A 22,171-nucleotide genomic window follows, 5' to 3' on the forward strand; every position below is an offset into this window, starting at 1 on the left:
CCTCCTGCTTCTAAGCCCACTCTACTTCTGAGCTATTCCAAAGGAACATATCCAAAACAGCCTGTATGACTTTCTTCAAGGAAATGCAAACTAAAATCACAGTAAGATGCCTACCATTTTTACAGATCACATCGTTGGGGCAGGGGGGCACATATTTACATATAGTTTTGTAATTACAACTCCCAATATTGGAAAGGACATAGCCTCATTGTAACTGGAACATCTGACATGTTCACGGCCTCATAGTAATTTTATTTCTAAAAATTAAACTAAGGAAATCATCAAATGCGCAATGATATTCATCACCTTGTTACTTAAGATGCTGATAAAACTGGGTACTATTTAATGACAAGAGGAGTAATTAAATGAATGTCCATGAGTTGTATGTAATACTATACAGCCATGAAAAATTCTGTTCTTCCTACGAGTTTAATTACCTAGGAAACAGAGAAAATACATAAAATAAACTAAGTGAGAAAGCAGTTTATAAAACTCTCTCTACATAAATATACAGACATAAGCCGGGCTTGGTGGCTGAGGCCTATATTCCCAGCGTCTTTGGAGGCTGAGGCAGAAGGATCGCCTGAGCCCAGGAGTTTGAGACCAGCCTGGGCAACATGGCAAAACCCCATTTCTACAAAAAAAAAAAAATAATTAATTTTAAAAAAAAATAGCCAGGCTAATTAATTAGCTGGGTGTGATGGTGCACCCAGTCCATGTTGAGACCCTGCCTCAAAAAATACATAGATAACTGTATCTATATATAGATATAAATTTATAAGGATAGATTTTTTTTTTTTTCTCAGAGACAGAGTCTCACTCTATCACCCAGTCTGGAGTGTAGTGGTGCTATCTTGGCTCACTGCAACCTCTGCCTCCCAGGTTCAAGCGATTCTTCTGCCTCAGCCTCCCAGTTTAGCTAGGATTACAGGCGTGTTCCACCATACCCAGCTAATTTTTGTATTTTTAGTGGAGACGGGGTTTTGCCATGTTGGCCAGGCTGGTCTTGAACTCCTGGACTCAAGTGATCTCCCTGCCTCAGCCTCCCAAAGTGCTGGGATTACAGGTGTGAGCCACTGCACCTGGCCAGGTATCTATCTATCTATCTATCTATCTATCTATCTATCTATCTATCTGGATATATCTAGATCTAGATCTATATATCCATATATAAAAAGACATGGATGGGTCCCAGTGCTATCTGAACAGTTTTTCTTTATGAATGAATGGGAGCACACTGACAGGTTGAAGGTCATTCCATCTCATTTTTTTATTCTCACAATGAGATCTAATAAAGAAAAGCTCCCTCATACCATTTTGGCTGCCAGCCTGTCCCACAACCACCAGAGCCTCACAGCTCACACGCCTAAGAGGTCTGTTCCATCCACGCCATCACAATTATGGGCATTTGCAAGAAAACAGGTTCTCCTGGACACCTAGGCCACTCTCCCAGAAGCAGTCAAGGACATGCCCCCAGATACCAAATCCTCTTCTGCAAGAGGACCAAAAGGGACCTGAAACAATACCAGGCTGTGGGGCCAAGGTTAGAAATTACGAATTCTATCTAGGCAATCAGGAAAAGACAGGAGGGCCCGGTGCTTACTGGTGACTCAAGGGTAAAAAACAAAAAATCCTTTCCATCTCCATTAGATCACTGCTACAGTAAGGGTGTTTTATAATACATTGGGGCCCCTCTTTGTTCTTTTTACTTTCCTTGAAGAGTAGGGGTGTGGCCTCAACAAATTCCAAAATCACCTCGGCTACCTAATAGGAGATTCTGCAAATGGAAACTTCAGCTGCCCCATCCCCTCCCTCTGGGTGCATCTAAAACAGGACAGTGGGAAACACATACCTCATGTTCACAGATTTTGATGACTACTTTCGCTATTTGCGTCAATTTGTGATTTCCTAAGGGAATAAGAAAACAGGATTAATTCTAATGGAAATACTGCAACACCGGGCCTGGGGACTTTACTTCCGCTAACAACGTGTTTACTTGCTTTTCCCCCAGGATCAAGCTTTTAAAGGCTAAAACCAGAGGTTCCTGGCTTCTAATAGTAATTCACATTATGTGATTCCTCCCATCAATGTCGACGACCCTTTGGCGCCTCGATGTCATCTTCTCTGCAACTGAGCAATTTATGTGGGTTTCCCTAGGGATCATGGATTAATATTCTTAAAATGCTTTGACATCCTAAAGGCTCGAATTAATGAAAAAAGGCCTTATTCTACCCATTGTCCCAGACGCCAACCCAAGAAGAATACAAGAGAAAGAAGACATTTTCTTGAATAGCTCTGGTGTGGCTAGTGCTTCAAAACACATTTTCTTATTGGGCCAGGCGTGGTGGCTCATGCCTGTAATCCCAACACCTTGGGAGGCTGAGGCAGAGGGATCACTTGAGCCCAGGAGTTGAAGACCAGCCTGGGCAACATAGCGAGACCCCACCTCTAGAAAAAAACAACACACACACACACACACACACGCACGCACACACACACACATTTTCTTCTCAGCTCCTCAAGAAGTCATACTAGGAAGCAGGAACAAAATGTGCCCATTTAATGAATGAGTAAGCCAAGGTTCAGGAGTCACCACTTACATTACTTAGCTAATAAAGTAACCATCTAGCCCCAGGTCTAACTCTACACTAAACCAGACGACAAGATGGTCCAAAGTCATGTTTTCTTTGAACTTTATGGTATTTTTAGAAATTGTAAATTTGTTGACATGAAGATTTCACACACACGAACACACAATATACCTACATTTCTGGTTTGCCTTGAAAACTCAGAAGATCCAATAACTATAATCAATGGAGCACTGGAGCTGCCAACAGCGACCTTTCCAGGCCAGGTAGGAGTTTTCTGTTCTCCATGATCCACAGCACATCACTTGACCTGCAGCCTCCTTGGCTTGTGCTAATGTTTTTGTTCTTCTACCTGACCTCATCCACTTGCTTATATAATTTGATAGGCGGGGCCTTTCTATATATTTGAGTTTATAATCTTTACACCAATTCTTTTTTTTTTGAGATGGAGTCTCGTTCTGTCACCCAGGTTGGAGTGCAGGGGCACAGATCTCAGCTCACTGCAACCTCTGCCTCCTGGGTTGAAGCGATTCTTGCGCCTCAGCCTCCAGAGTAGCTGGGATTACAGTCATGCGCCACCACACCCAACTAATTTTTGTATTTTTAGTAGAGACAGGGTTTCACCATGTTGGCCAAGCTGATCTTGAACCCGACTGAAGTGATCCGCCCGCCTCAGCTTCCCAAAGTGCTGTGATTATAGGCATGAGCCACTGCACCTGACCCACACATTCTTAATGCCTAGTGCCTCTCCTTTTTCCCCTCCTTGCACTCTCAGCCCTGCTATAGTTAGTAATGCAATATGGTGCGTAAAGCAGATACGCATATATCTTTCCTTAAACACTAGCAAACAGGCTGGCGTGGTCTCTAACGCCTGTAATCCCAACACTTTGGGAGGCCAAGGTGGGCAAATCACTTGAGGTCAGGAGTTTGAGACCAGCCTGGCCAACATGGCGAAACCCCATCTCTACTAGAAATACAAAAATTAGCCAGGTGTGGTGGCAGACGCCTGTAATCCCAGCTACTCGGGAGGCTGAGGAACGAGAATTGCTTCAACCCAGGAGGCAGAGGTTTCAGTGAGCTGAGATCACACCACTGCAGTCCAGCCTGGGCGATTCAGTGAGACTCTGTCTCTAAATAAATAAATAAATAAATAATCCTATTTTTGCAATGAACAAAATATCTGAATAGATGTTTACAAAAAATGACATACAAGTCACTAATAAGCACAGGAAAAGATATGCAATACCACTGATCATTAGGAAAAGGCAAATTAAAACATCATGACATAATACTTTACACCTTCAAGAACAGGTAAAATTTAAAAGGCAGACAATATCAACCCTTTTAGTGTGTGGAGCAAAAGAGAACTCTAATATACCCTGCTGGTAGAATGTAAAATGATAGAACCACTTTGCAAAAACTGTTTGGTGAAACGTACTAAGTTAAATAAAACCTACTCACAGAGCTGGCAACACCACTCCTAGGTAGTTACCCAAGAGAAAGAAAAACCTATGTCCATGCAAAGACTTGCACAAGCAGGTTCACAGCAGCTTATTCCTAACAGCCCAAAGCTAAGAACAACCCAAATATCCATGAGCATCAAGGTAAATGGATGAATGGCGGCATATTGATCGAATGAAAAAAAAAAAGGAACCACTAATACACATAACACAGATGACTCCTCAAAATATTACACTGCATGAGAGCAGCCAGACACACAAGAACACTAACTCTGACTCCATTTATATGAAATTCTACAAGAAGCAAAATTAATCTATCCTAACACAAAGCAGAAAGTGGTTCCTGTTGAGAGTGGGTTTCCTAGAAAATGGCATGTATGAGACTCCAACAGGCTGATAGGAATGTTCTGGATCTTGTGGTTACACATTTGTCAAATTCAGTGAATATAAACATAAAATCTGTATGTTTTATTTTATGCAATTATACTTCCATTAAAATAAGGTTTGTAGAAACAACACTAAAAGGCAGCAGCACCATGCAGCTGCGAGCCACTTTAGATGTCAGCTCATACCTTAAAATGAACTTGATCACTGCCTCCTATTCACATATATTAGCACAATCTATACGCAAGTATTCTCAATATGAATTAAGAGTCTGATTTTTCATGAAGGACAGGAATTTGTGCAACACATACACAGCATACTCTTTCTTAGGAGTAATCTAAGCCACTCACCCCCATTATAAATGATGCAGTTGTGCAAAATCCACTTTGCATCAGCCAGGAAGGCTTCTGTGCAGCCATACATTTTCTTTTTTGCGTTCTGGGAAGAAAAGCGATGGAGCATAATCACAGTGAGTCTAGACAAGCCACAGTCAGTGACTCTTGTGTCCCCACATAATTTTTATAGCAGTCATTTGCCAAATCAATTAGTGTTCTTCTATTCATTTCCCAAGATGCTTCTTTTTAACCTACAACACACCGACTAAAGAATGCTTTTATTTTTGAGATCTATAACCCTATAAAAATGCACTTTGAATTTAACACAATAACTGGAATTTTCTCATCTTACAGTAGCTGTCATTTATCATGCAGCTTCTTCCAATAAACAGGGTAGTTTATTTATTCAGTTTTTTTTTTTTTGGAGGCGGAGTTTTGCTCTTATTGCCCAGGTTGGAGTGCAATGGCGTGATCTCGGCTCACTGCAACCTCCACCTCCCGGGTTCAAGCAATTCCCCTGCCTCAGCCTCCTGAATAGCTGGAATTACAGGCATGTGCTACCATGCCCAGCTCATTTTGTATTTTTAGTAGAGACGGGGTTTCTCCATGTTGGTCAGGCTGGTCTTGAACTCCTGACCTCAGGTGATCTGCCCGCCTCGGCCTCCCAAACTGCTGGGATTACAGGCTTGAGCCACCGCGCCCGGCCAAACACGGTATTTCATATATTTATACATTATTTATTATTAGTCATATGGTCTCACATAAACCTCACAATAATTTAATGAAGTACTTATTATCATACCCATTTTACAGAAAGGCAAACTGAGATAGAGTAATGTTAAGGAACGTATCTAAAGTTCCACAGCTCTTAACTTAATATAAAGTTAGGTTTCCAACTCCATCTCTTTTGAATGCCTCCTTTTCTCCACCACACCATGAAGGTATGTGCAATTTCCTAAAAACAGACTGGATTTATGGTTTGGGAGTTATTGGGGAAGACAATATGAAGTAATGTTTCTTCCTCGTGGATGCATTTCACTGCCCATATTTTGCTGCAAACAGTTTGAAAATCAGCATCAGAATAATGTGCACAATCTACAGTGTTCCAAGTGTAATTTTCAGCGTGGAATTTTAGCATGAACTTTTAAAACCTTCAGGCATTCAAGAAAAAACCTAATCAGTAGAGTAAGTCAAATTCTAAGAAGCCACATCTTTATTGCTAATCTGGAGGCTTCCCAGACACTTAATTTTCTCTTCTTCCTTCCTGCTGCTCTCATTAGCACCTCCGAAAGAAAGAGGAGGTGACGCTCAAGTCAATCAAATCACTAACTCTTAGAAGCTATGGCTTTTGCAGGTAAAAAGCTAGAATCATCGCAGAAGTATTACCAAAGAATTTCAACATTCCACTGCAATCTTGGAAGAATGTTACAAAGGAAAGACGTTAGAGAATCAAGAGTTCTTCTATCCAAATAAAGGAGCAATGAAAATGTAGAGAAACAATTTAAGATTGTTATGTCCAACTTGTGATAGAGCATGGGCAGTGAGGGAAGAGCCTTAGGCATCTCAACTGTGGGCTAGAATGGTGAGGTTCTTTGACGGAGGCCAACCTTTTCCAATGTACAAAGGTCCATTGGATGGAAGATGTATTCCGCATAGTCAGGGTGCTGTTCCAATGGAACGGGCTTCTGGAATGCATCTGTCTATAAAAGAGAAGATATGCAGAGGAACGAACCCATCATTACTATGGAAAACCAAGCATTAATGCTAACAAAAGGCTTGAAAAATTGAGACAACTTTTCAGACAATATAGTTCTAAAGTTTTCCATAAAGGATGACCTTGGGGAGCTCCAAATTGGTCTACCTTCTAATTCTGCCTGGTTATTGATAATTATGAGCCCAATTGTGATCCAATTTTATTCTTGGTTTTCAATACACACTCAAGAAGCAGATCCTGTCCTCTAGATTGACAATTACAATACACACTGTAAGTTAAAAAGATGCTTTAACAAAATCAGCAACTTTCTCCCCTGACTGATTTGACGTTCAACGATTTACTTGAGAAATTAACGCCTTCTTCAATTTTTCTTCTTGGTTTTTAATTCTATGGGGCTGACAAGTCTACATGACTCATTCTTTTTGTTATCAGTCATTAGCACATATAATTTAGCCTATGAAAATCGAAGGTAATTCCTTGCCACACTCAACATAAAAATTATACCATAGCAAAAAAAAAAACAAAAAAAATGGTGTAAACCAAACTAAGGCTACACCTTTTGCTTCCACTGATTGAGATTTTGTTTAAAAGAGTCCAATTTGTTAAAGGTTCTCAATTGAAGGATATCCAATCAGCATGCTCTAAATTTTTTTTATCATCTCTTCAAAATTTCAGAATATAATCTCAAAGCAAAAGCTTCTTTTTTTTAAAGATATAGAACCACAGTGATTAGCCCCAAGAATCTACATTTCTGTACAGTACTCTCAGGAGTTGTACAAAGGGTCACCACTAGCCCCTATGGTGCCTTTGTGCAAATCAGGTAGGGGGCATCATGTCCGCAAGTTTCTCTTCATCTGTAGGGTCCAGGCGCCGTGACTCATGCCTGTGATCCCAGCACTTTGGGAGGCTGAGGCAGGAGGATCATTTAAGGCCAGAAGTTCAAGACCAGCCTGGGCAACATAGCGAGACTCTGTCATTACAAAAAATAATAATAATAAAAAAGTTAGCTGGGTGTGGCGGTGTGTGCATCTATAGTTCCAGCTACTTGAGAGGCTGAGGTGGGAGGATCGCCTGAGCCCAGGAGGTTGATGCTGCAGTAAGCTATGACTGCGCTCCAGCCTGGGCAACAAAGCAACAGTCTGCCTCCAAAAAAAGAAAGGAAGGAAGGGAGGGAGGGAGGTAGGGAGGGAGGGAGGGAGGGACGAGGAAAGAAGGAAGGAAGGAAGGGAGGAAGGGAGGGAGGGAGGGAGGGAGGGAGGAAGGCAGGCAGGCAGGCAGGGAGGGAGGGAGGGAGGGAGGGACAGAGGGAGGGAGGAAAGGAAAATATTCATCTATAGAAAAAATGTCATAATATGCTTATTATATTGTCAAAATAATACTATCTTCAAAAACAAGTTATTTTTCTGCCATTTTCCTGAAAAGTATTGTGATAAATATACAAACCACAGTGGCCATGGTTTGACCTGGGACTCACAGGTGAGGCACCACTGTGAGGTACACAACTGGCCAGCCCTGCCCCCACATGCAGATTTTCCTCAAGGGGCAAAGGCTGTATATCAAATCCCATCTCAAAATTGAAGGAACTAACCAAATTCTCACCCTCTACGGAAAAGTCACTGGTTGAGTTTTCCTTGAAGGTTCCATCATCAGATCTGGGACATAAATAAACTGTGTTGTGCTCAGCTTCCTCATTGAAATGGATTTTCCTAACTCCCATGGGAAGGAGCACAAAGCTCCCCTTGCTGGGTGTTGTAGGAGGTTTCACTTTGCAACCAGTCAGAATTTTCAATCCCCCTCAACGTTTTACTATGTCATTGCCCAGTTGATATGGTTTGGCTCTGTGTCCCCACCCAACCTCATCTCAAATTTTAATCCCTACATGTCAAGGGAGGAACCTGGTGGGAGGTGACTGGATTATGGGGGTGGTTTCCCCCATCCTGTTCTCATGATAGTGAGTTCTCACAAGATCTTGTGGTTTAAAAGTGTTTGGCACTTCCCACCCCCCTTCTCCTGCTGCCATGTAAAACGTGCCTTGCTTCCCCTTCGCCTTCCACCATCATTTTAAGTTTCCTGAGGGCTCCCTAGCCATGCAGAACTGTGAGTCAATTAAACCTCTTTTCTGGCGAGCCACAGTGGCTCATGCCTGTAATCCCACCATATTGGGAGGCCGAGGCTGGAGGATCACTTGAGGTCAGGAGTTTGAGACCAGCCTGGCCAACATGGTGAAACCCCGTCTCTACTAAAAATACAAAAAAAAAATAGCCAGTGCGGTGGCGGGAGCCTGTAATCCCAGCTACTGGGGAGGCAGAGGCACGAGAATCACTTGAACCTGGGAGGCAGAGGTTGCAGTGAGCCAACATCACACCACTGCACTCCAGCCTGGGTGACAGACCAAGTCTCCATCTCAGAAAAACAAACAAACAACAACAAAAAAAAAACCTCTTTTCTTCATAAATTACTCAGTCTCAGGTAATATCTTTACAATAGTGTGAAAACAGACTAATGTACCAATTAAACTCCTTTGGGACATACAGTGCTTACTACGACAGAGAATTAAGTGAATGGCATCATATCTCATGTGTGATTTACACATACTTGAATTTGGGGACGCAAGGAGGCCCAAATAATACATCAGGTACCTAAAAAGCTAAGCTATTAACAGAACAAAACATATGTCATTACGTTCATTTAACGCTTATACCAAGAGGAACTTTCTTCTTACCCCTGGCTGTTTCATTTTCTGAATGGCAAACTTGAGCAGGTAGGATAACTGTTCAATGGTGAGCATTGTCATGGCTTTACTCTGGGTCTCGATGCATTCTGCTACTGTAATTTTCTACAAGTCAAAGTCATACATAAACGTCCGGTTAGAAAAAAGAAATTACCATCCATGTACTGATCTCTATTTTTTCAGTCAACTGACAGACAAAGAGCAATTCTCATCCCAATGAGACTTGTTGTTTCACTTAGCAAAGACTCCTGGAACAAAATGTACCAGATCAGTGGGTAACTATTAAAAAGTGTATCAATCTATTTCCTTATCAGGAAGCATTTTTAGCTCAGGAAGACGACATGATCTGAGAAAAGATGTGGGTAAACAGGGGCCTGAAAAATCATCATTATTATAACCTTTAGGTTTGAAGAATGGGATATGAAAGCAAAGGCCAGGTGGGCGTGGTGGCTCACGCCTGTAATCCCAGCACTTGGGGAGGCTGAGGTGGGTAGATTGCTTGAGCCCCAGTGTTGGAGACCAGCCTGGCAACATGATGAAACTCCATCTCTACAAAAAATACAAAAACCAGCCAGGCATGGTGGCATGCGTCCGTAGTCCCAGCTACTTGGTAGGCTGAGGTGGGAAGATGGCTTGAGCCTGGGAGGCGGAGGCTGCAGGGAGCCATGATTGTGCCACTGCACTCTAGCCTGGGTGACAGAGCGAGACCCTGTCTCAAAAATATGTATGTATAAAAAAAGAAAGTAAAGGCCACGGATGATTTCAGGGTGATTACTTCACAGGATGGATACTTATCAACCATTTATCCTGATCCTCTTAAGGTTCTGGGCTGTCATTCAGGAAACTGACAAGGCATTAATTCAATGGCATCACTGATGGAAAGGGACAGACTTCCCTGCAGAAAGATTACAAGGGAAAGCAGTGGACTAATAATACGTATGACTTCATTGTCCATCTCCCTTACTTTGAACCCACCTAAGGCACTGTGTCAAAGTACACAAGGAGCACAACCTAACCTAACTGTCTATCTCCATGGGCAATAGATATCAGCTCCTAAGGGAAATTCCCATCAAAGAAGAGACCCAAAGGAACGTCTGAAACCAGATTCTGCTATGTAAATCTGGTACTACATCTTAAGGCTTCAGAATCCTTATGTAGCAGCAACAACAAAAATAGCAAATTCTGATCATGTCAGGAAACACTCTTTAACCATCTGTGTAGGGAGAGCTGAGAAAAGTTTTCTCCAATTAATTTGGATTCTGTTTCCATTTTTCACATCTCTGGGGCCTCCAAAAGGAACTCTCAGATGTGTCTCGTTGGTTGTCGAGGAAAAGGCCAACACAAGAGTCACTCAGAAGCTGAAAACAGTGCATGACGCACGCATCTATTTGCTTAGCTACCACAGCCTGCAACGTTCAGTCTTCCCAGTTGACTGCCGTAACAACTCATCCCTGGAAGAAATTCAGAGCCCCGAATCTTAGACACAGAGCACCTGTTTGTTTGATTCTGGTTTGTTTCCAGGTAACTTATCCATGGCAAACACTTGGGCTGCCTGCCCAACTATCATTCATTCCCTCTCACCCCCCACTCCTTCTTCCTGGCTGGCAGTGCCTGGTTCCCACAACACAAAAAGCACCACATATGCAATTTTCAAGGCTTTTTTGTACAAGGACTGGTGATGCAATACTGACCAATGAGCCCAAGGGCAAATCAGCTGGGAGATGAGGGACAAAATCTTTCTGCTTGATAAAAAGAGATGCAAGGAGAGACACCCTCCTTTTGGGAGAATTTTTGTCTATCCACACATAATACCTGAACCCTAGCAGTCAACTTATGGCCATGGAGAACATGTCACCTCAACAATGAGATGGAAAGAGTCTGGCTCTGAATAAACTCTGGCCTGGCCCTGCCTCTAGGTTCTGATGATAATAAATCCACATTGTTTCAGCCCCCTTCTATCAGGAACTAGTGCTTGCATTAACAACTATATTTTGTTGGCCGGGCACAGTGGCTCACACCTGTAATCCCAACAATTTGGGAGGTCGAGGTGGGAGGATCGCTTGAGCCTAGGAGTTCAAGACCAGCCTAGGTAACATAGCAAGACCCTGTCTCTACAAAAAACTTAGTAAGTAGCTAGGTGTGGTGGTGTGTACCTGTGGTCCCAGGTACTCAGGAGGCTCAGGTGGGAGGATCGCTTGAGCCCAGGTGGTCAGGGCTGCAGTGAGCATGATCTCGTTACTGCACTCCAGCCTGGGCAACAGAACAAGACCATGTCTCAAATAAAAATAAAAGAACTATTATTTGCAGCAAAAGCATCCTATCAGAGCTGCTGTCATCTTTGTAATATCATTAAACAATTGGGAAAAGTTGGCCAAGACTAAAGAAAATTGGTGAAGGTTCCAGATCCCATGACAAATGTAGTAGAATGACGTCAGCCTCTGCGTGCAGAGGAGGGCGCCACTGTACAATGCAAACCCTACATATTTCTCCATCTAGAGTAACCCAAAGAGAATGGCAGCCGCCTTTTGCCATTTTAGAGAGGACACCATTACAATATCATCGTCATCATATTGATTTCGTGTCTACTTTCTTTTTATGTATTTATTTTTCTCCTCTCCCTACACAAAAGTATGACAGACACTGTCCTATAGCTGGCTTTTTTCCCTACTAAAGACATCTGGATGATCTTTCCATTTCACACATAGAAAGCTTCCACATTTGAGATCAAACTCCAATGTACCTTTTTTTTTTCTTTTTTTGAGACATGATCTTGCTTTATTTCCCAGGATAGAATACAGTGGCATGATTATAGCTCACTGCAGCCTCAACCATCTCGGCTCAAGTGATCCTCCAAGCTCACCCTCCCAAGTAGCTGGGACTACAAGCACATACCACCATGCCCAGCTAATTTCTTTAAACTTTCTGTAGAGATGGGGGTCTCGCTATGTTGCCCAGACAGGTCTTCAACTCCTGGGATCAAGCAATTCTCCTGCCTCGGCCTCCCAAAGTGCTGGGATTACAATCATGAGCCACCACGCTCAGCCTCCAATGTATCTTTGAATCCAAGAGACATTCCACATTAAATAATTGTGGAGATGACATTTTTATTTTCAGCAATTCCAAAAAAACATCAGAGTTGGGGGTCTCCAAGAACAGGAGCCACCTCCAAACGGTGGAAACCCTAATAGTTGGCTTAATAAAGGGTGCCTGGGGTTTGCTACATAGGAGGCATACACACTGCCCCGACTACGCCCATGCACTGCTGCCTCCGGCCGTCTGCCTGGAAGTTGTCCCCCAAATGGCTGCATGGCTCACTCCTCTCCTTCATCAAGTCTTTCTCAAATTTTAGTGAGGCTTTCCCAGACCACCACATTCAAAATGAAAACAACTTGCACTCCCTTGGACCTCCTATTCCCATCCTGAATTTGTTTTCTTCACAGCACTTTTCTTTTAACTCATTATATGGAACTTTATTTATTTTGGTTTTTGTCCTTTTCTGCTGGAAAAAAAAAAAATGATCCATGCCTGTTTTTGTGCACTGTCGAATTCTCAGCACCTAATAGGCACTCAAGAAATACTTGTTGCACAAAAGAAAGCACCAGACGGCCACCACGGGGAACATGCAACCAAACGTGGTCTTCTCAGCTTGGCTACTGCTGATGATTCGATGATGCGGCAGGCAACAACATCCAAGACGGAGAAAACAGAATGAGATCTTTTCAAAATGTGTGAGCCGTTCATGATTTGGGACTTAACTTTCAAAAAGTTCATCATAGAAGATGCAGAGATGACGACTACAGATCTCCAAGGAATCCAAGGACTCATGAGAAATCAGAAATAATATTCCGTGCAATTGTCTTTTCCAAGAGCTGCAGTACTGCAGCCACTGCCGGTGTTGGTCAAGAAGGGGGTGACCAGGATAGAACAGGTGGAAAGCAAGAAATTTCTCTTTTCCATCTATCTGGATTATTTGTAAATTTAAAAATAAAAGGAAGAAAGAGAAAGGAGAGGAAACGAGGCAGGTAATGCATTCATTCATCAGGAACTAACCTCACATTCAGGACAAAACCAGTCCCCCTCTGGTTCCGATGTCAGTCTCAGACACTTAGCGTGATAAACCCGGGGACAGAGCTCACAGCAAAGGACTTGGCCTTCCCGGTGACAAACCCAGCAGTAGAAATCATTCCGTCCATCCTGCGGTACAACATCAACAGGGTCTGTGGTGAGTGGCTGCTTCATATAGTAAAACGGACCATGTCTTAGTTCTGACTGAAATGTAGGCAAGAAAGACAGGTTTGGTTTCAAAACAAATGTGCATTCTCAAAAGGAATTTGAACAAGTACATCAATAACAACAAAAGAAAATTACAGCATTTCACAAATTCATTAAAAAGCCAAACTATCTTAGGTTACTCTACTAAATACATAATTGGCAAGTTGTTAAAATTATGAGGATTTTTCTTTTTTCTATTTTAAGAGGCCACGATTAAAAGCTGGTATCTAAGAGTTACAAGGCAGCCCTAGCAGAATGGCACATTGCCTATAACCCACATCTACCTAGGTTCAGATTTTAACTCTACCATTAACCAGGTGCATGACCTTGGACAAGTCTCTTAACCTCTCAGCTTCAATTTTCTCATCTGTAAAATGGAGATGATAATGCCTAACACTTCATGGTACTGTGTTGCTATTAAATGGGGTGATATAATGTATGCCTGTTTATCAAAATGCCACCATACTAACAATGCTAATGTGGTTGGAAGCCCAACTTATGGAAGTCCCAATTTACAAAGCCAATAAAAGCATAGTAGTTTGCCCTGGGATTCTTCAAATGGCAGACATTTAGAGAATAGATCAATAGGGTTTCAGTCACCAAAAAATGGTTACCTAATTTTTTTTTCTTTTTCTTTTTTTTCAGAGACGGAGTCTCGCTCTGTTGCCCAGGCTAGAGTGCAGTGGCACAATCTTGGCTCCACTGCAACCTCTGCCTCCCAGGTTCAAGCCCTTCTCCTGCCTCAGCCTCCTGAGTAGCTGGGACTACAGGCGTGTGCCACCATGCCCGGCTAATTTTCGTATTTTTAGTAGAGATGGGGTTTCACCATGTTAGCCAGGCTGGTCTCAATCTCCTGACCTCGTGATCTGCCCACCTCGGCCTCCCAAAGTGCTGGGATTACAGGTGTGAGCCACTGCACCCAGCCAGTTATCTAATTTTTAAGTTTACCCCCAATACATAAAGCATTTATGAGCCAACAAGAGGCTTCCTAAAGCCATAATTCTTGAGCATGGTAGGTCCTTGTTTTTGCTAGGGAGACATATCTCTTATTTGACATCAGCAATGGCAGAAAGATGAGATGGGTGGCCAACTCATGGGAGGTCGACCTCTTCCTGGTATATTATGGAATATTATGGTATATTATGGAATCCAGCAAAGCCACACTTGAACACAAAAACTCACTCAGGAGAAACTCATAATGAAAATGTCTATCAGAAACAAATACGAAATCCTATTTAGGAAGTACACATGTAAGTCCCGTGGGAAGATTCAAAAAGACCTGGTAACTAGCTATGTGACCTTAAGAAAGTGACTCAACCCACTTTGAGCCTCAATTCCCTGGCAATAAAACCACAGAGAATAGTTTAGCCACAACCATATTCCCTACCCTCGAATAAATCTCACTGTATAACATGTTTCTTTTCTGTCCTTCAGTAAAACATGATGGTTTCCTCCACAAATATCTTCTACGTTGGTGAGATCCTGCATACTTTTTGATGATACTACGAATGGGGATTTACTAAACGGTTATCATTGATAGACAGAAATGCTGTCAGATTTCTAATACAGACCTCATATATAGACAGTTCCAATAGTTTATTGACTGAAAATCATATTACTCTAAGTAACATCAGTTTTGTCTTTTCCTATCAAATACTTTAACACGACTTTTCTTTTTAATGGCTAGGACCTCCAAAATAATGTGCAAGAGTTGCCAAGAAGGCAGGCACCCATATCTTGTTCCCAGCTTTTATGATGAGGTTTTGTTTAGTATTTGAGACAGGGTCTTGCTCTGTCGCCCAGGCTGGAGTACAGTGGCAAGATCTCGGCTCACTGCAACCTCCACCTCTGAGGCTCCAGCAATCCTCCAGCCTCAGCCTCCCAAGTAGCTGGGACTACAGGTGAGCGCCACCATGCACAACTAATTGTGTGTGTGTGTGTGTGTGTGTGTGTGTGTGTGTGTGTGTGTATGTATGTGTTTTGTTTTGTTTTTTTTGTAGAGACAGGGTTTCAACATGTTACCCAGGCTGGTATTAAGAGGTTTTACTGTTCCCAAATGCCTGGTATTTCCACAATCCTTGATGAAGAGCCTTGTAGATGCTTGCTTAGTAGACCTTTGTAAACCAATGTTTCTAAGCCTCTCTATTCTCATTTCTGCAAAGTAAGTAGCTGATACTTATAAATGTGATTGCATAATTCTTTTTTTTTTTTTTTTTTTTTTGAGATGGTGTTCCGCTCTTGTTGCCCAGGATAGAGTGCAATGGCGTGATCTCGGCTCACTGCAACCTCTGCCTCCCAGGTTCAAGCGATTCTCCTGCCTCAGCCTCCTGAGTAACTGGGATAACAGGCACCCACCACCACGCCCAGGTAATTTTTTGTATTTTTAGTAGAGACAGGATTTCACCATGTTGGCCAGGATGGTCTCGAACTCCTGACCTCAGGTGATCTGTCCGTCTCTGCCTCCCAAAGTGCTGGGATTACAGGTGTTGGCCACTGCTCCCAGCTGCATAATTCTTTAGCCCAGTTATTTCCCTGTGTCAGACCAACTTTTAAGATAGAGCTCTACTTGGTTTCCAGGGAATATCACTGCTACAATATTTTTTTCATGTTACATTTTCAGCATGCCATTGCACACACCATCTTCATTTTATCCTGACAACCACCCAGAAAGGTACTAAGAGCACTCCCTAATGAGAAAATCAGAAATCAAAAATGCTCCAAAATCCTTAAGTTTTTGAGCACTAACATGAAGCCACAAGTGATCTCTTGTGATGAGTCACATATATTATTTAAAATATTGTAAAAAATTACCTTCAGGCTATGTGTATAAGGTATGTGATATGGTTTGGCTGTGTCCCCACCCAAATCTCATTTTGAATTGTAATTCCCATAATCCCCATGTGTCATGGGAGGGACCCAGTGGGAGGTAATTGAATCATGGAAGTAGTTACCTCCATGATGTTCTGGTGATAGTAAGTTCTCACAAGATCTGATGGTTTTATAAGGAGCTTTTCCCCCTCTTTGCTCTGCACTTCTCCTCGAAGCAGCCATGTGAAGAAGGACGTGTTTGCTTCCCCTCCCCACCTTGATTGTAAGTTTCCTGAGGCCTCCCCAGCCATGCTGAACTGTGAGTCAATTAAACTGCTTTCCTTTATACATTACCCAGTCTCGGGTATGTCTTTATTAGCAGCATGAGAACAAACAAACTAATACAGTATGTATGAAACATAAATGAATTTTATGTTTAGGCCAGGCGCGGTGGCTCACGCCTGTAATGTCAGCACTTTGGGAGGCCGAGGTGGGTGGATCACCTGAGATCAGGAGTTCCAGACCAGCCTAGGCAACATGGTGAAACTCCATCTCTACAAAAAATATAAAAATTAGCTGGGCATGGTGGCACATGCCTGCTACTCAGGAGCCTGAGGCAGGAGAATCGCTTCAACTCAGGTTGCAGTGAGCCAAGATTACACCACTGCATGCCAGCCTGAGCGACACTGTGAGACATCATCTCAAAAAAATATATATCTATGTGTTTAGGCTTGGGTCCCATCCCCGAGATATCTCACTATGTATATGCAAATATTCCAAATTAAAAAATAAAAAAAAACACTTCTGGTCCCAAGATGAATAAGGAATACTCAACCCATACTAGTCTTACTTGATGTGTAGAAAAACTTGGTTACTTGGTTAAAGATATTTATCTGACCTTGGAGCCCAGAGCAAAGACTCAAACCTGGGTCTCCCAGCACACTCTCTCTTCCCTATAGCCCTCATAAGACAACGTTGAATCCAGGAAGAGTGTGTGTTGACTTAGAGACCCCCTCAGAGAACATTATCTGCAATGCAAACTAAGTTCAGATTAGTGCACAAAGCTAGAGGGGAAAAAACATCTGAACAATAAGATGACTACTAAAAACTTGACAGAAGGGGACAGCATCCAGGGCACAGGCTCTCAATGTTGGTACTGGTGACACTGGGGGCCAGAAAAGTATTTGATGTGGGAGATGTCCTGTGCATTGCAGGGCAGGTAGAAGCATACCTGGCTAGATTCCAGTAATACTCTAACACTCTCACACACATGTAATTAGGACAACCAAAAATGTCTCCAGACTTTGCCCAACGTCCCTTGGAGGTCAAAACTGTCCCTAGCTGAGAACCACTAACCTAGAGGGTCTGCTCTCTGCCTAGGAAAATGGTTGCTTTGAATTTATTGTAGGGGTATGGGGGTGCTAAAGAGGAGATGGGTGAGGAGCAGCAGGAAGGGGAAGAGAGGGCGGGGAATTCCTGTTGAAAGATAAACTATACATACCAAGCAAGCAGAACTATTTCCCTTTTTTTTCAGAACTATTTCTACCCCGAGTGGGGTCTTCTAGGATGCTACTGTGGTTTTTGAAAGATAACAGTAAGCCGTATTTTCAGTATCTGACTTCTTTTCAGTAAGTTAATAATACAATAGGAAGAGTTGTTAAGAAGCTAGAAGAATCAGCTGGGCACAGTGGCTCACGCCTGTAATCCCAGCACTTTGGGAGGCCAAGGCAGGTGGATCACCTCAGGTCAGGAGTTCAAGACCAGCCTGGCCAACATGGCGAAACCCCGTCTCTACTAAAACTATAGGTGGGCGCCTGTCCAGCTACTCAGGAGGTTGAGGCAGGAAGAAGTGCTTGAACCCGGGAGGTGGAGGTTGCGGTGAGCCAAGATCACACCATTGCACTCCAGCCTGTGTAACAGAACGAGACTCTGTCTCAAAAAAAAAAAAAAGAAGCTGGAAGAATCAAATATGACTGTACATCTCCCTAACCAGCAACTCAAATCCTCTCTGTCTGATAGTAGCCGAGGTACTGATCCTCCAAAATTAAGTTTCTCCTGGTGCTCCCCTCCCAACCCCACCACCTCCTGGCTGGGGCTGGCTGCCCCTAGGAGGATCCCGAGGACTGCCTGGCTGCTCTGTACTCTTTTCAGAAGATTTTCTCGTTTCCTGAAACAGTAGCAGTTGCTGAGAGCTAGATGCCTGGTTAATCTCCTTATCAATCAGATATTTTCCTTATCTGCTGCTTGTAAGTGTTTCCTGTTCCATAAAAATAATCTGATAACAAATATGGAACATTTTAAAAAGGGAAAGCAAATCATTTCTGAGATATGATTTTTCTCCCCTACATGTATAATGTGTGTTACCAGTTTGATAACTAGGGAAACAGGTTGCAACCTGTGTTATCATGGAATATTTGCAGGTTATTATGGGATACTGCAGGAGAGAAAATGTTCTTATTTCCCTGCTTCCATAGGCTGGCTAACAAGAAAGTAGAAAAAGCCCTGTCTATTTGCTTCTGGAATACCTTCAATGATAACAACAGGAGCCGGCAAACTTTTCCTATAAAGGCTTCTATAAGGATAGTAAATACTTGAGGCTTTGCAGGCCATAAGGCAAATACTCAATTTGGCAAATACTCAATTTGGCCACTATAGGGCAAAAGCACACACAGAGAGTACATAAATGAATGACTGTAGCTGTGTGCCAATAAAACTTTATAAACACAGGCTTCAGGCAGCATCTAGCCCACAGGCTGTAGTTGCAGACACCTGGTCTACATAAACCAGAGTATGGGTGCTCTGGCTGTGTGTAAACACAAGGTCCATGTGTGGACGATGAGGACCATAGACTCCAGTTCCTACAGAGGCCACACAGGGACCATACCTGAGTGAAAAAAACCATAGCTTCAGCTCTCATTCTCCTACATCTGGTAAAAGCATGAATACTGTGAAGTATGTAAGAAAGAACCACCTAGCCCTGGAGTGTGAGGATGCACTGGCATTCAACCTCACAGTGGGGGAGACAGCAGGGCTGGGCAGAGCTCAGACCCATCTTACAGAGGCAGCCCCCACTCAGCTCCAGTGATCCAAGGAGTTCGGCAGACACAAACTCCTAGTGTTGCCTGACCTTGGGGAGAAACTGGCAATCCCTGCACTCCCCTGAACTATCTCAACTGTTAATACACTCTCTCAGCCCAACAAAAGACTTCTGTGGGCCTAGTGCAGTGGTTCACACCTGTAATCCCACCAATTTGGGAGAATGAGGTGGGAGAACAGCTTGAGCCCAGGAGTTCGCGACCAGCCTGGGCAGCAAGACCCTATCTCTACAAAAAGTTAAAAAAAAAAATTAGCCAGGCATGTTGGGGAACAGCTGTAGACCCAGCTACTTGGGAGGCTGAGGTGGGAGGATTGCTTGAGCCCAGGAGGTCAAGGCTGTAGTAAGCCACAATGACACCACTGTACTCCAGCCTGGACAACAGAGCAAAGCCCTGCCTCTTTTTTTTTTTTTTTCTTTTTTCTGAGACAGAGTCTCACTCTGTCACCCAGTCTGGAGTGCAGTGGTGCGATATTGGTTCACTACAACCTCCGAGGTTGAAGCGATTCTCATGTCTCAGCCTCCCGAGCAGCTGGGATTACAGGTGCGCACCACCATGCCTGGCTAATTTTTCTATTTTTAGTAGAGATGAGGTTTCACCATGTTGTCCAGGCTGGTCTCGAACTCCTGGCCTCAGGTGATCCACCCACCTTAGCCTCCCCAAGTGCTAGGATTACAGGCATGAGCCACCAGGCCTGGGCCTGCAAAGCCTTGTTTCTTTCAAAAAAAAAAAAAAAGAAAGCAAAAAAAGACTTCAAATGTCCCAGTTTTTAGGGCAACGTGTGGGCCCAAGAAAATGAGTACTAGCCACTCATTCATGATATGCAGACACCCTGTCCTCAGAGAAGGTGAAGAGGGGCCCCATCATTTCTTTGCTATATTTGATCAAAGATACACCTAAGGCCATTCTGTACAAATCTGCTGGCACGTTATTTCTCAATCCTTTAATGCAAGGGAAAAAAACCAAAACACCTCCCAACAGGATGTTTGAACTCAAATGTGTCAGAACTAAAGAGCAGAGTGGTATTTATCTGTAAAGACCCTGACGTCATTTGGGGCAAGGCATTTCTTGCCCCATATACTACAGGACATCCATTTAGCAACCTGACCCTCCTCCACAAAACGCCGAGAGCATCTTCCCAGGCATTCTCAAACCTTCCTAAGGGGTGAAAACACTGGACCAAAGGTCTTTAAAAAATGCATGGTAAACCTTAAGATGCTTTTAAACCCTGAAAATAAAATGTGTTTTAAAGCTCTTTAAACTTTTGGCTCGGCGCAGTGGTTCATGCCTGTAATCCCAACACTTTGGGAGGCTGAAGCAGGACAATCATTTCAGCTCAGGAGTTTGAGACCAACCAGGGCAAGAAAGAAAGTGAGACCCCAATCTCTATAACAAAATAAAAAAACTAGCCGGGTGTGCTGACATGTGCCGATAGTCCCAGCTACTTGGGAGGCTGAGAGAAGAGAATTGCTCGAGCCGGGGAGGTCGAGCCTGCAGAGCCGGGGAGGTTGAGGTTGCAGTAAGCTGTGATCATGTCACTGCACTCCAGCCTGGGCAGCAGAGTGAGACCCTGTCTCAAAAAATAAAAATAAAAATAAAAATAAACTTCCCTAAAATGAATTCCTAATATATGATAAATGGGTGGAATAGGGACCAAACTTAAAACTCATCCCATATTTTCACATGGTAATAAAACATCTCTACCAAAAATGGAAATATATGGATTATTTGCCTTTTTTTTTTTTTTTTTTTTTTGAGACAGAGTCTCACTCTGTCGCCCAGGCTGCAGTGCAGTGACACGATCTCAGCTCACTGCAACCGCTGCCTCCCGGGTTCAAGAGAGTCTCTTGCCTCAACCTCCCAAGTAGCTGGGATTACAGTCCTGAGCCCAGCCTATTTGCTCTTTATGAGGTGAGAATAGCTTTCTTTCTGGAACAATGGAACAAAGAAGAGAAACTAAAGTGAAGAAAAAGAAGACGACAGTGGAGAATCTTCACATATGCCAAAGTCAAAAGAACATGGACATGGAAAGAAATTCAGAGGTGGATGAAATGAGCAGAGCAGGCTGAGTATGAGACAACAGGGAAGGGTGGGCAGTGTGGCAAACAAGCAAGCACAGGCCTGTGTCTAAAGGGGCAGGCTTGACTCAGCTCCAGCTATTGCTAGATTTTGCTGAGTGCTATGGTCTGAATGCTTGTGTACCTCCCAAATTTCTATGTTGACGTTCTAACCCCAAGGTGATGGCATTAGAGAAGTGGGGCCCTGAGAGGTGATCAGGGCCCTGCCCTCATGAATGGGATTAGTGCCCTTATAAAAAGGGACCCCGGAACTTGGCCAGGCACGGTGGCTCATGCCTGTAATACCAGCACTTTGGGAGGCCGAGGTGGGTGGATTACCTGAGGTGAGGAGTTTGAGACCAGCCTGGCCAACATGGCGAAACTCCGTCTCTACCAAAAATACAAAAAAAAAAAAAAATTAGCCGGGTGTGGTGGCGCATGCCTGTAATCCCAGCTACTCAGGAGGCTGAAGCAGGAGAATCGCTTGAACCCAGGAGGCGGAGGTTGCAGTGAGCTGAGACTGCACCACTGCACTCCAGCCTGGGCAATGAGAGAGAAACTCCGTCTCAAAAAAAAAATAAATAAATAAAGGGACACCGGAAAGCCCAGGTACTCAGGAGGCTGAGGCAGAAGGATAACTTGAGTATCCAGCTTGAGCAATATAGCAAGACCCCATCTCTTAAAAAGAGGGTAGGCTGGGCACAGTGGCTCACGCCAGAGGTCAGGA

General features: G+C 43.3%; 1 protein-coding gene across 50 annotated transcripts in view; it reads right to left on the reverse strand.

Annotated features, from left to right (window-relative positions):
• Positions 1–22,171, reverse strand: part of ZMYND8 (zinc finger MYND-type containing 8) — a 160,047-nt gene that overhangs the window by 75,933 nt on the left and 61,943 nt on the right. For 26 of the 50 annotated variants that reach the window (XM_054674528.2, XM_054674546.2, XM_054674542.2 and 23 more), the window contains 5 exons: positions 13,263–13,481; positions 9,204–9,317; positions 6,375–6,467; positions 4,783–4,870; positions 1,853–1,908 (listed from right to left, as the gene is read on the reverse strand). In XM_054674528.2, the coding sequence (XP_054530503.1) occupies positions 1,853–1,908; positions 4,783–4,870; positions 6,375–6,467; positions 9,204–9,317; positions 13,263–13,481 (570 nt within the window). The remainder of the gene's footprint in view (positions 1–1,852; positions 1,909–4,782; positions 4,871–6,374; positions 6,468–9,203; positions 9,318–13,262; positions 13,482–22,171) is intronic. The other 24 variants (XM_054674533.2, XM_063803056.1, XM_009437378.5 and 21 more) reach the window with 1 other exon arrangement.

Source organism: Pan troglodytes, chromosome 21, assembly GCF_028858775.2.
Source record: "Pan troglodytes isolate AG18354 chromosome 21, NHGRI_mPanTro3-v2.0_pri, whole genome shotgun sequence".
In the NCBI taxonomy this organism is placed as follows: Eukaryota; Metazoa; Chordata; class Mammalia; order Primates; family Hominidae; genus Pan; species Pan troglodytes.